This window comes from Papaver somniferum, chromosome 7 (assembly GCF_003573695.1).
Source record: "Papaver somniferum cultivar HN1 chromosome 7, ASM357369v1, whole genome shotgun sequence".
Lineage (NCBI taxonomy): Eukaryota > Viridiplantae > Streptophyta > Magnoliopsida > Ranunculales > Papaveraceae > Papaver > Papaver somniferum.
The window spans coordinates 127,602,511-127,616,930 of NC_039364.1; the positions used below are offsets into that span (position 1 = coordinate 127,602,511).

Genomic DNA, 14,420 nt, shown 5'->3' on the forward strand with positions numbered 1-14,420 from the left:
ATTGTTAATTTTTTTAGAGTGACGCATAGATCTTGCGATCACTCTAACCCAGTTGAAGTTACTTGGAGCCCACCAAATCCTGGTGAGATTATGATTTGTTGTGATGGTGCTTCTCTTGGTAATCCGGGGCAGGCTGGTTCTGGTGTTGTTTTCCGTGATTCTAGCTCTGTAGTCTTGGGAGTTCTGTGCGTTGGCCTGGGCTGGCAGACTAACTTCTATGCTGAAGTTTGTGCGGTGATCTATGGTGCTGCTGTTGCTCAAAGATGGAATGTGAAGAACCTATGTGTCAGATCTGATTCGATGAGTTGTTTATATGCTCTTCAAAAAGGCGATTTGCCATGGCAGCTAATGCAGAAGTGGAGAATAGCGAAGAGCTTTTATAACAATATTAGCTATATTCATAGCTACAGAGAGGCTAATTTTTCAGCAGATGTCTCGGCCAAACAAGCATGTTTGTTAGCTGAGGATCATTATGAGTTTTACGAGGGTAGGCCAGGTTTTATTCATTCTGTTGAATGGCCTGGAGAGGTTTACTATCGTTTTTAGGCTTTTTAGTGTGCGGCCTTTTTGGCTTAGCACTAAATTAGCCTGATCCTTGTACATTTTCGCTTTTTTATTCTATTTTATTGACCGAGTAAAAAAAAATACTATAGAAGGTTTATCAGAGGTTATGGAAACATCAGCAAACCACTTACTGATATGCTGAAGAAAGACTTTTTTTCTTGGTCACCTTCAGCCTTACCAGCCTTTATTGCTCTCAAAGAGGCCATGACATCTGCATCTGTCTTGGCATTACCTGATTTTTCTCAACCTTTTATTCTTGAGACTGATGCTTGCTCTACAGGCCTTGGAGCAGTGTTGATGCAATCTGGTCAGCCTATATCCTTCTACAGCAAACCATTGGGACCACAAGCTCTAGCCTTGTCCACCTATGAGAAGGAATTATTGGCTATTGTTATGTCAGTTCAAAAATGGAAGCACTTTTATCTTACCAACAATTCATAATTCACACTGACCACCAGAGTTTGAAATACTTCATGGAACAGAGGATCACTACAGTACTACAACAGAAATGGCTCATGAAACTTTTGGGTCTGAACTACATTATTAAGTACAAAAAAGGGCTGGAGAATAAATCAGCTGATGCTCTATCTAGAATTCCTCATGATGTTTCTGTTTGTCATTCTCTTTCAGTGGCTCAACCACAATGGGTTCAAGATATCATTTCCAGTTATGCTGGTGACACTGTGGTCCAACAGCTCATCTCACAGTTGCTTATTTCACCAACTCACCCTCATTATTCCTTGCACAATGGTATACTCAGGTACAAGTCAAGAATTTATGTTGGCAATTCCTTACAAGTTAGAAACCAAATCATCCATTCTGTGTATTCATCTGCTGTGGGTGGCCATTCTGGCATGTTGGGTACTTATAACAGAGCCATGACTTATTTTTATTGGCCCAAGATGAAAGAAGACATTTTCCAGTTTGTTGCTCAGTGTGACATCTGTCAATGCAACAAAAATTAACACTCTGCTCCTGCTGGCCTTCTACAACCATTGCCAATTCCAGACACAGCTTGGCAGCATATATCAATGGACTTTATTGAGGGCTTACCAATGTCTTATAGAAAGAATGTTATACTGGTGGTGGTTTACATGCTTACTAAATACAACCACTTCATTGCTTTGAGCCATCCCTTTACTGCACTCTCTGTGGCTAAGGAGTTCATGCATCATGTCTTCAAGCTTCATGGACTTCCCAGCTCAATTGTGTCAGACAGAGATAAGGTATTTCTCAGTCACTTTTGGCAACATCTATTTAAATCTTTAGTCACTCAGTTAACCCTCAGCACTTCTTATCACCCACAAACTGATGGGAAAACTGAGAGAACAAATGCTTGCCTTGAGCAATATCTGAGATACGTGACTGGTACCACTCCTAAATTGTGGCTTAACTGGCTAGCCTTGGCTGAATGGTGGTTTAACACCAACTACCACACTAGCCTCAAGATGACTCCATTTCAATCCTTATATGGCTACACTCCACCACACTTGGCATTTCCAGTGCAAGCTACCACTTCAGTTGCTGTTGTCCAGGACTATCTTCTTGAGAGAGATCACATGCTACAATTACTCAAGGAAGACCTTTCTAAAGCTCAGCACAGAATGAAACACTTTGTAGATATCCACAAGACTGACAGATCTTTTACTGAGGGAGATTTAGTGTTCTTAAAATTGCAGCCTTACAGACAGTCTTCTGTTGCTTTGAGATATAATATGAAGTTTTCTGCTAAATACTTTGGACCCTTTGAAGTGCTGCAGAGGATTGGCAAGGTAGCTTACAAGATCAAACTTCCAGTGGAGTCAAGAATTCATCCAGTTTTCCATGTGTCTCAGCTAAAGAAAAAGATAGGCCAGCATATTACCACTGCTCCCTCACTGCCACTGGTGGACACTACTGGTTCTTTTATAGTCACTCCCATTGCAGTTATGGACTCCAGATACATCCTCAAAAGAGGCACCACCATTTCATAGGTACTTATACATTGGGCTAGATCTCCTATGGAGGATGCCACATGGGAAGATGTCAGTCACATACATGCTCAGTTCCCAGATTTTATCCTTGAGGACAAGGATCTTCCAAAGGAGGGAGTATTGTCATATAAATAAACGGGTTTCTTACTAGTTAATTCTGTTTTGGGCTTTAATTCTTTGTAAACCCATTTATCTTGTGTTACGGCACCTGATTGGTTGTTGCCACCCATGGGGTGTGTTTAGTATTATTGTCTACAACCAACCAGAGAACTGTGAGTTGTGTGGCTATTTATTGGCCAGATATTTTTGTAAGAGAACTTATGAGAAAGTTAATGAAAAATTAGGCTCTATCCTTAAGTTAGGAAGAGAATGTATTGCAGTTTCTTGATCTCAACTCTGTTTCATGACACGTAGCTTCGTAAGTTCTCTTATGTCGAGCATGTTCAATTAAATTGATCACTTTTGTATTTAATTTGATTGAGTATTCCGATTAAATTAATCATGGGTTTACTTGTGGTTAGTTTAATTGAGAATTTTGGATATAGAAAATCATTTCATTATGGTTTTTGGTGTCCAAAAAAATCCTTCTTTTCTTGTAAAAGTAAGATCGCTCTTGTTGTTCTTTCGAGAATGATATCAAATGGGGGAGAGTTCTTTTGAACTTGCGCTTAATTTCCATATCTTTGTGGGGAGTGCGACTGTGGAATTATTTAGAGGTTATCTTGTATCTTTATAAACTCCTTGATGAATGCATTTAGCTTCGGCTTTATGATTGCATCTAAATAAGTTGATATGTACTTTTGTTTGGTCTTGAAGCGTCTTCGTGAAAATTTCATTAGGATCCCGTTTTCGTACCTTTGCCAATTTTATTGACAAAAAGGGGGAGAATTAATATGTAGTTCACACTACAAATACATATGATTTACGTGTTTTACGGGTCATTATGTAAGAGGGAGTGGTTTTCATGTTGAGACGAAAGTATTGACTAAGGGGGAGTGATACATATCACCATAGTATTGTTGTCGAAGTTTTGATATAAGAACTTTGATGCTGTGTAATAATACTATGACATTGTATAACAATGATCGAGAGATTTTGTTTTCTCATTGTTATGGCTACGGAACTTCAACAACTATGATGCTGAATTGAACATCTATGGAATCATGGGAGTACTTGGAAAAGACGAAGTTTTCGAGTAATTTTGAAGCACCAAGGACATCAAGCATGTGGTCGTGAAGCTACAAAGTTTTATCTATTTTGTAATCCATATGTATTGATAGCTTTATCACTAAAATTGAAAAAGGGGGAGATTGTTAGAGCATTGCTCGGTAGAACTCGCATGCGTTGATATCTCAAGCATGTTTGTCAATGTTAGTGATCAAAACTACATGTCTTGATTTCTAGTTTACTTATGACTAAGTCTCGGTCTAGGATAGTTGGGTATAGTTGAGCTCCAGACTCTATGGAGGTTATATTACAAAGACGAAGAACTACTCAAGGAACCAGTGGAACTTCATCCGACCAAAAGTTATGTGGAGACTTGAACTCATATGTCACTTAAAAGTCTATCTACTCTATCTCCTACTCTTGAGACAAAAGTCGTATAAGTATGATAGTTTTCATACATACACATTTACTATTTCGAGCCGAGTTTACTCGCCTATCTTCTTCTCGAAATATGTGTTGGTAAACTTTTGCTTTAACCATTTTCATCTTTACCCGTGACGAAAGTCATGATGACGTTTCAATCTTGAAAATAGCTTTGATGACGATAGTCGATTCTTTTTGTCTAACGACTATTATAACATTATAGAAGAATGTTTCAATGATTGAAATGTAGAGTTGAGATTACCAACTATGGATATAAGTATACAGTGTGTTCGCACATTAGTGTATAAATCCATGCGCCATAAACCAAGTGTGTGCATATGTGTGCATGCGGTATTGGTGAAGGAGAGAGGTTAGGTACGCGTACCCGTACGCGTACTGGCGGAAGTTTTCATACCGAAAAAATCTGCTGAGTTTGTAAGTTTGCAAACTAGTAAACCAGTCATCTTAGGTACGCATACCCGTACGCGTACCCACGGAAGTTTTCGAACCGAAAATTTCTGCTGAGTTTGTAAACTCAAATCCGGTAGATAAGGTACGCATACCTGTACGCGTACCCAAGCTGGTTAATTCTCAAATCAGTAGTTTCATGAACTTAAGAAATAAATCAATAAGGAATGCAATCTTTGCAAACCGTGGCTATATTGTTCATGAATTGATTCAAGTGAATCAAACCGATTTTGTTTCAATTGCGTCTATGAATAAATACCTAAGCAATTGAACAACTCTTGAACTAGTTCTTATGAGTCATTTGAACTAGTTATGAGAAAGATGAATACGGTTAATATGAAAGTGCTCATATGTCTAACCATTGGTTAACTATTTGTGAACCAACCTAATGTACGTATCTGAACCAACCCAATGTACACGTTTAGGTACGGTTAATCAAACTTAAATGAATACATTTCATTTGTATGTGAGACAAGCTAAGTTTCGATTTAACGGTTGAAAGATATTAGCTTGGATAAGTCAGGTTTTTCATCTAACGGTGAATATTGAATGCTTTGTTACCAAGGTAACTTAGATTGCAAACCCTGATTTGAAAATTATATAAGGGAGACGTCTAGCAACTGGAAAAACTAATCCCCACACCTCCTGTGTGATACTAGTTGGTTTGCTAGAGTCGATTCTCCTTTAACCATAGGTTTCTTCTCGAGACCCTGTCGGTTAACGACTTAAATACTTCATTGGGATTGTGAAGCCAGACGAAAATACTTCTCTTGTAGTTGAGCGATCTGATCTTGCCATTTTCTATCGTACGGGTTCAATTGAAATAATTGACTTGAGATTATATCTCCGATAGGGCAAGATAAAAAGAAATCACAAACATCTTCGTCCCATCGTTTGTGATTCCATAATATCTAGTTTCGCTAACATACGATTTAGATTATTGTGAGTTGATTGATAATACTAGGCTATTCTTCGGGAATATAAGCCCGGTTTATCAATTAGTTCCGGTTCACCTTGATTTATCAAAAGACGGAACAAAACTTGTAGGTTTATTTGTGGGAGACAGATTTATCTATCATCATAGACTTTTCTGTGTGATACAGATTTGTTTATTAAATTCTTCGACTTTGGGTCGTAGCAACTCTTGGTTGTGGGTGAGATCAGCTAAGGGAATCAAGTGCGTAGTGTCCTGCTGGGATCAGAGACGTAAGGAGCGCAACTGTACCTTGAATCAGTGTGATATTGATTAGGGTTCAACTGCAGTCCAGACCGAATTTAGTTTGTAGTAGGCTAGTGTCTGTAGCGGCTTAATACAGTGTGGTGTTCAATCTGGACTAGGTCCCGGGTTTTTTCTGCATTTGCGGTTTCCTCGTTAAAAAAATTTCTGGTGTCTGTGTTATTTCTATTCCGCATTATATTTTGTTATATAATTGAAATATCACAGGTTGTGCGTTGTATCGATCAATTGTAAAATCCAACCTTTGGTTGTTGATTGGAAATTGATTGATCCTTGGATATTGGTCTTTGGTACCATCCAAGTTTATTATCCTTGTATTTGATAAAACTCGCAAATTCTTATTTGTTTGAGTAAAGATCAAATCAAGTGACGGGTATATTAACTCCTCAATATACTTTTCTCTAGATTAAGTCTGACTGTCTAGTTGATTCTCTAGAAAGTATATTGGATTTAGTCCACACAGATTGCTAATCGAAATATTGGGTGTGGTTGTTAGACCCTCGCTTTTTCAACCATCAAATACGGATTCATGATTTAGACATTTTCAAGACAGCATTTAGAACTCATCAAGGTCATTATGAGTTCAAAGTAATGCCATTTGGTCTTACAAATGCACCTGCAACTTTCCATGCTGTAATGAATGATATTTTCAAACCATTCTTGAGAAAGTTTGTCTTGGTTTTCTTTGATGATATACTCAGTTACAGTGCTAACATGGAAGAACATTTGGAACATCTCAAGATTGTCTTCTCTTTACTCAGACAACACCAATTATTTGCTAAGTTGTCTAAATATAGTTTTGGGAAATCTTCTCTTGAGTATTTGGGACACATAATCACAACTAAAGGAGTAAGTGTTGATCCTTCCAAGATTGACTGCATGAAGAACTAGCCACTTCCAAAAACTATTAAAGATCTCAGAGGATTTCTTGGACTCACAGGTTATTACAGGAAGTTTGTACAAAGCTATAGCTCCATTAGCAAACCTCTCACTGATCTTCTTAAGAAGAAAGCATTTCAATGCAGCTCTGCTGCTCCCACTTCTTTTGAAAACCTCAAGTCTGCCATGAGCAACACTCCTGTCTTGGCACTGCCTGATTTCACCAAGCCATTTGTGGTTGAAAGTGATGCTAGTGATTCTTGCATTGGAGCAGTTTTATTACCAGAAGGCAGACCAAATACTTATTATAGCAAACCATTGGGTTCAAGGGTTTCAGCTCTCTCCACTTATGAAAAAGAATTTCTTGTTGTAGTTATGGTTGTTCAAAGATGGAGACAGAATTTACAAGGGACTAAATTCACCATTAAGACAGATCATCAAAGTCTCAAATATTTGATGGAGCAGAAACTTACAACCTCCTTCCAACAAAAATGGTTGATCAAACTCTTAGGATTTGACTATGACATTCAGTACAAGAAAGGAGCTGAGAATGTTGTTGCTGATGCTCTCTCCAGAAGGCCTATGGAAGCTGATACTTGTAATGCATTGTCTACACCAAATTGGGTTCATGAGGTTACCAGTAGCTATGTCAATGACCCTAAGGCAAATCAACTTATTTTTGCACTTCTCCTAAATCCTCTTAGTGTTCCTAATTTCACTTACAAGAAGGGTGTTTTAAGGTACAAACACAAACTATACATTGGCACTGGAAGCAATGTGAGACAAGCACTTTTGGCTTCACTGCATGTTTCTGCAATTGGAGGACATTCTGGCATTCAAGCCACTTCTATGAGAGCAAGGAGCCATTTTTATTGGAAGGGAATGCACAAAGACATTGTGTTTCTTATTTCTCATTGTGATGTTTGCCAGAGAAACAAAAGTGACACAACCAATGCTGCAGGACTACTCGAACCTCTCCCTGTACCTGATCAGCCTTTGCAACATATTACAATGGACTTCATAGAAGGCTTACGTGTCAGCAACAAGAAAAGTGTTATCCTTGTCATTGTATACATGCTAACCAAGTATGCACATTTATTAGCATTGCAACATCCATACACTGCAGCTTCAGTTGCTCAGGCCTTTCTATCTAATGTGTTCAAATTACATGGCTTACCAACCTCAATTGTGTCTGACAGAGACAAAGTCTTCACCATCAATTTTTGGCAGGATCTGTTTAAAGCTTTGGGTACTACTCTTAACTTAAGCACAACATATCATCCTCAAACAGATGGCCAAACTGAGAGGGTGAATGCCTGCATGGAAACTTACTTGAGATGTTTAAATGGCCCCAAACCTGGTAAATGGAGCCAATGGCTAGCTCTGGCAGAATGGTGGTATAATTCAAGCTTTCATACAAGCCTCAAAATATCTCCATTCCAAGCTCTCTATGGGTATGTCTCTTCTCACTTAGCATTTCCAACTAATGCAACCACCACAGTTGATGCAGTTGAAGCATATTTGAAGGAGATAGGTTCCTTGCTTGATATCCTCAAAGAGTCACTCCATAAAGCTCAAGAGAGAATGAGGTTTTATGCTGACAAGTCACGCAAGGATAGGAGTTTTGAAGTTGGCGATTTAGTCCATCTCAAACTGCAACCTTACAGGCAAGCCTCTGTTTCACTCAGAAAGAATTTCAAGCTCTCTTCAAAATTTTATGGGCCTTTCCCAGTTTTATAGAAAATTGGTAATGTTGCATACAAGTTACAGCTGCCTTCTCATGCACGTATCCACCCAATTTTTCATGTTTCCCAACTGAAAAAGCACATTGGCCTCAAACACACTCCATCTCCAACACTTCCAGTAGTTGATCATGAAGGTCAAGTTATTATGTTGCCTGAGCAGATTTTACGCACCAGAACTATCCTACAGGGTCGCAGATTGGTCAAGCAAATACTACTACAATGGACTAACTCTTCGTCGGAGGATGCTACATGGGAGGACCTTTCTCATATCAAAGCACACTACCCAAAGTTTATACTTGAAGACAAGGATCATTTTCTGGGGAAGGCAATGTCACAGTGTGACCAGTGAAGGCTAACTCATTTGGCTGCCACTAGTGTTTATCTGAATGTAGTTATCATTTCTGTTACTGGCCATTGGATGTGGGACATGTGCTCTCCATCTATTGCGTGTCATTAGGGTTAATCATTGGTTCATTTAAGCCGTAAGAGAACTTGTTTTTAGCCTATCTGAAAATAAATGATATTTGTTCTTCTTTGGCTGCGCTTAACAACACAGATTTTGGCTTGAATCTTTGACTCAAGAGGTGTTTATCACCATTTATCCTTTCTTTTCATCAATCTATTTGTTGATTTGTTGTTTAATCATAACAGTGTGGTTCTTTTGTTTCCTTCCGAAAGGACTTCTTCTGCTCGTAGAGAGTAGTGGGGTAGGTATTTTGGGAGTGAAGCATCATTTATTTTTAAGAACGAATCCTATCTCATATGTTCATTCTTACTACATTTTACTATACCCGAAGAGCTTTACACTTCAACACCTGTAGATGGTACTGTGTTATTATTGGAGTTAATATTACAATCTTTGTTACAAAGACGACATAAAGCAATTATCGGCAAAGATAGCTTTTTCACAAACACTTCCTCCCTTCGGGGGTGGTTTGCATATAGTATCCAGAAGATGAGGCACATCATGGTTCCTATAGATATGAGCACCAAACCTGCGTTTACCATTCTAAGAAAACCCTCCAACGGAGAGCAATACTTTACTGTAACGTTCCTGAACGTATCCCGCACAAAATTACAGTCCTGGAGACTCAACAATGGTGGAGTATAGTGATCAAGAGCATAACTAACGTCCACAGCCGCTACCAGCTGTGTGTACATATTCGGTGTTATCCTCCCGGCACTGGTGCATAAACCCAATGCAGACACCGTGCAAGTGTAGTTCTGCCACACCTGAAATGTTTCACAAAACAAGAACAAAATGCTTACTCAAAAAAGAAAACATAAAAAGAGAGTATAGAAAATGTATCTGTTGTAGACCTTAATGAAAAAGCAAATGTTACGCAAAACAAGAACAAAATGCTTACTCAGAAAAGCAAAAACATAAATGGAGATAATAGAAAACGGATCCAAAAAAGTAGAACTTAATGCAAAGCAAATCTGAGCTACATTTTTTTACCTTCAATTAACGGATAATTTAAATGCTGTGGTAGCTCAATTGCTCCCAGAAGAAATAAACCTCTCAACTAAGATCAGAGTCGTCGGCTAGTCTCACAAGTCACAAGCATTTCACATGTCATTGTGTAGTGTGAAGATTTCAGCCATGTTGGCAGTTGAATCACATACCTCTAAGTTTACTCTAACTTTTACTACCAATAGGTAACTCTTAATCTGGAGTGTTCGCATGAACATTTTTTATGAACTCATTTGCAAGATATAGCTAATAGCCTTAAGGACTTTTGGGAAGAACATGGTATACCAGTTACAGTTGTTAAGTTTTCCATTCCTTCATGGGAGCAGTTCTAAAAATAAATTACTTCATGCTCAAATGACTTGTAACATTATCTTTTCTTCGAAGCTTGAAGTAGTAAAGAACACAATAAGAGACACACGTACCAGAGAAGCATTGGAAAAGGACACCTCTTCTGATGCACAAGGGCGATCATGCAGTTGGGAATCAAACGGGGAACACAAAGGTGGCATCAAAGGCCCAGACTGATTGGAGTAAGCGAAAGTATCCTGAGGAGGTGGATCCCAGTTGGCAAAGGACCATATCGCAGTGTTAACAATATTGACGAGTTGATTGATGACTTCCTTACTTTGGGTAAGGGTTTTACTTGTTGTAACTTGATCAACACACGGGAGTATATTACTTAAAGCTGTTTCATCATTGGGATTTTCCACCCATTCATCCATGGCCACACAAGTGTCTGAAATAGCACTGCAACGTAAATCTTGCACATGGTTAGTCAGCTAGTTATCTTTACCAATGATGGCTAGGTACATCAAATTGGCTGTTGCATCCCAAGTGGATGTTTTAGCAGGCTGCCCCATTGAAATCTGACTCTTCAGTTATTATAGTAAACGACATATGCAAATATACGTATTTTTATACAGATATATCACCCACACCTAGATACAAACCTGATATAATATAACCACAAAGAAGATACAAAAAGTAAAAACAGTGAAGAAAACAAATGGAGTTCATCTATAAACTTACCAACAGCGTCATGCTAATAAACAAAATGCAGTACCTAAATCAACATTAAAAGAAATGGTATACCCCATTACTTACTTCATTGTCAGGAATTTATTAAAAAAAAGGATTATTCTACTCACTTGTTTAGGATGATAAAAACACCAAGAAGAAGGAATGTAACAGCCACGAGAAGCCACCCGCTCCAGATAAATCTGTGGAATGATTAGGGAACAGCAAGTACACAAGATTAAACAATCAAACATTTTATCAACTAAAAGTCGAAACTCAAACAGCACTACCAGTGCAGCGAAACTCACATGTAAATCGCATGTTGATGCCCAAGCACTGAAAGCACTGCAGGAGAACATTAATCCCTTAGTAAGGAAATAAGAAGTCAAACACAAAAGCACAAACAGAAGATTAAATACGTACAAAGACCAAGAAGAGACAGGAGAAGCATAACTGCAGCCATTGAGATCAATGCTGATCGCCTGCGATAAAATGTTAATAACTGAGAACTCTTAGTAACTAAATAAATGTTCATAATCTTTTAAGATAAACAACTAAGAGTACAAAGTCATACACAGCATTGAAAAGTTTTTTTATCCGGCCAGAGTTTTCACTCGTTTTCTCTGCCAGTGTATTCGCTGCAGCGCTTAGATCCATGTTTAACTTATCAATTTCATCCTTTACTTCTGACGGAAGGAAAAGCTGGTCCACCTTTATATTCTTGGCAGTTGACAGATACTGAGTGACATTTCTCAGCGTCTGCACAACATAATCTGATTGAATCACAACATAGGTCATAGCATGCATCACCTCACCATGAAATTCATCCTGCCCGACAGAGAGAAGAATACATCCAGTCCTGGTGGAATAGAAGTTAAAGGTGAGAAAAGTAATCAGATGGATGCAAAATGCAAACTGCCCCAAAAGCAACTTAGATCTGTGGTCTCTTCCTCACAACCCCCTACCCCAGATGTATTTCATTAGCTTAATTGATATTAGATTCTAGTATCTCATACTACCTCCGTTTATGGAAAAGAGGTACTATCACTTTTTCATTTTAGCCTAAAAATAGGCGAAATTGGAAAAGTGATAGTAACTCTTTTCCAGATACAGAGGGAGTATATCATAATTCACTCATTCATTTGATATTATGTAAAATTTATTGACAATCTCTTTGTATATTACTATTTAGAAAGGTCTAGCATAAATTATCCGAAACACTACAGTTAGCAACAAGAAAACTCTCTTGATCTTTTCTATGCAACAAATTGAAACCTGGTATGCGTTTCATCACTACGAAGTTAAAGCCGCCCAATATGGTCATGATTCTCGGTTAGAATTATTATCCAGAGGTTCTTATGGAAACCGTTTCTGTAATCTGCTCTGAAGTTGAACGGAAAACCTGCTAGTTCACTAAGTTTCCTCTATATCCTAATTAATTTGCTTACATATATAGATATGAGAGATAAAGAGAGACGGAGAGAAAGAGATTTACGCTGCAGCACATGTGAGGACAAGTAGCAAAATTAGGCAAATCTTATGCTGACTTTCGGAGACTTTGTGTTTCATGCCTAAATTCCATCTACAGCAATGATGCACGACTAGAGCAAAGCCAAAACACACAAACCAAAGTGCAGCAAGGATGAACCCAGCAGAACCTGTAAACCCGACAGACTGCAAGTATAACAGTCAGAATATAACAATTATCCTAGATAGCAATACATCAACTAAGAAAGGGTTTCGGCAACTTAGAAGTACCATGACTCGTAAGAGAATATAGATTACATATGTTCAGGGTCCAACTAAACCATGTATCTTAGGACATTCTGAATTTTTTGATTGTCAATCCACACAACAGCCCATATATGATTAAAGCAAGTAGAGATCTGTTTGATATTAAAATAATTTACTGGTACGTAGGAGCATTTTTTTAGGCATTGTAATGGATTAAGGTACTTATAACCCACAACTGGTTAAACAAACCTACAACAGGCTTCCCTATCACCTTCTCGTTAACCCTGTGACATTATGTAACCATTTAGGAACGTGTCAAATCCTAAACCAAGCAACTATCAACCTTTAGTCTTGAGTCGAAACAAAGCCTAATGTTTCATGATTTTGACATTAATTTTGTTGTTTCACTTGACATAATACTCAGATTCCCTAACTCTGGATTCTTCCATGTTCAAGATTAAATTTCTTAACAATTATCATCTAAGACTTCCAACACTTGATAGGTAAATCCGTAAATGTAAGTATCTAACCGTCCGAGAGGAATATGCAATTTCATCAAGGCTTTCATTTATGTCCCCAAGGAATCAAACAATTTGCTTAACTAGATCAGCAATTAAATCTATGAGTATGTAAAATGTTAAAAACTACAAAACAGATCTTTAACGTTTTTGTACTAACAAAAACTAATTATACTAGATAAATTTTTAAGAATCCTTCCTGATCTCGTATCTATCTAGGTTATTTGATAATTAATTCCCTTGAGCAGAACCGGACAATGAAAAGATATCAAAATTTAGTAATGCCATCCTCCAGAATAAGACAAATGAAACTAGTCGAATGAGAAAGAACATAAGATTGAGCAGGAAACACGTACAGCCCAGTAATGGCGATTACGAATGTCCCAACCACCTCGATATCGCCTGAACCCACTAAGAATGTCAGGTCTTATAGTCCTCTTTGCAGCCAAAATAAGCGTATCTCCTGGTGGATGCTCATACGAAGGCGATGGTGATTCTGAGAACTGAAGGAGTCCCTTTGTCCACGATCCCACCTTCTCTTCTCCTAGGGGAAGAGAGATACATTTGATTTATACATAGATCATCAAATAAAATGATAAAGGTGATATTAGCTGGATCACTCACCTGAAGCAAAACCTTGAGGTTTACCAGTACTTCCCTGAAGGTAAGAAGCTGATGATGATGAAGTGGAAAAGGAGGTAATAGAGAATGCAATGAATAAGAAGAAAAAGAAAGTAGTAATGAGATTCTTCATTACTACTACTATTCTATGAATCTCCACAGATCAGAAACATGCCGAAGCAGTGGAAAACTCATTAGTTAATTATTTAAATTCCTCTTTCTGTTATTATACATCAGTCTACTGATATAAGACTTCATTTGATTTCCTACACATCCATCAGTCCCCAATCGAGTATAAGACGGATTTCTTGAGATACGTTTACATCCAGTCCTTTGTTGGGTGCAATAATCAAAAACAAAGAAAAATCAAATAAGCAAAAGTTATTGATACTTAGCTCCTTTATAATGGAAGTGATTGCTTTGACGAAACGAACAAGCTCCCCGTATCTCCGCAACAGCAACAAGGCAAAACTTTGGAAAATAGAGTGAGTCACGTGTTCAACACGCTGTCCTTAAGATATTAGCGCCCGGCTACACTCAAGAGTGATGCTATAGCCCTCACAGGACGGATATCTCCAGGATAAAACACCCTAATACACC

The 14,420-nt window shown here is 38.1% G+C and overlaps 1 protein-coding gene across 1 annotated transcript; it reads right to left on the reverse strand.

Moving 5' to 3' along the window:
• Positions 1-9,170: 9,170 nt before the first annotated feature.
• LOC113298379 lies at positions 9,171-14,162 on the reverse strand. Its single transcript, XM_026547107.1, has 9 exons — positions 13,824-14,162; positions 13,556-13,743; positions 12,443-12,621; positions 11,522-11,806; positions 11,371-11,429; positions 11,256-11,292; positions 11,079-11,150; positions 10,353-10,677; positions 9,171-9,689 (listed from the first exon to the last, which is right to left on the reverse strand). The coding sequence occupies exons 1-9, from the start codon at positions 13,951-13,953 to the stop codon at positions 9,258-9,260; spliced, it is 1,707 nt and encodes a 568-aa protein (XP_026402892.1). The 5' UTR covers positions 13,954-14,162; the 3' UTR covers positions 9,171-9,257.
• Between the last annotated feature and the right edge of the window lie 258 nt (positions 14,163-14,420).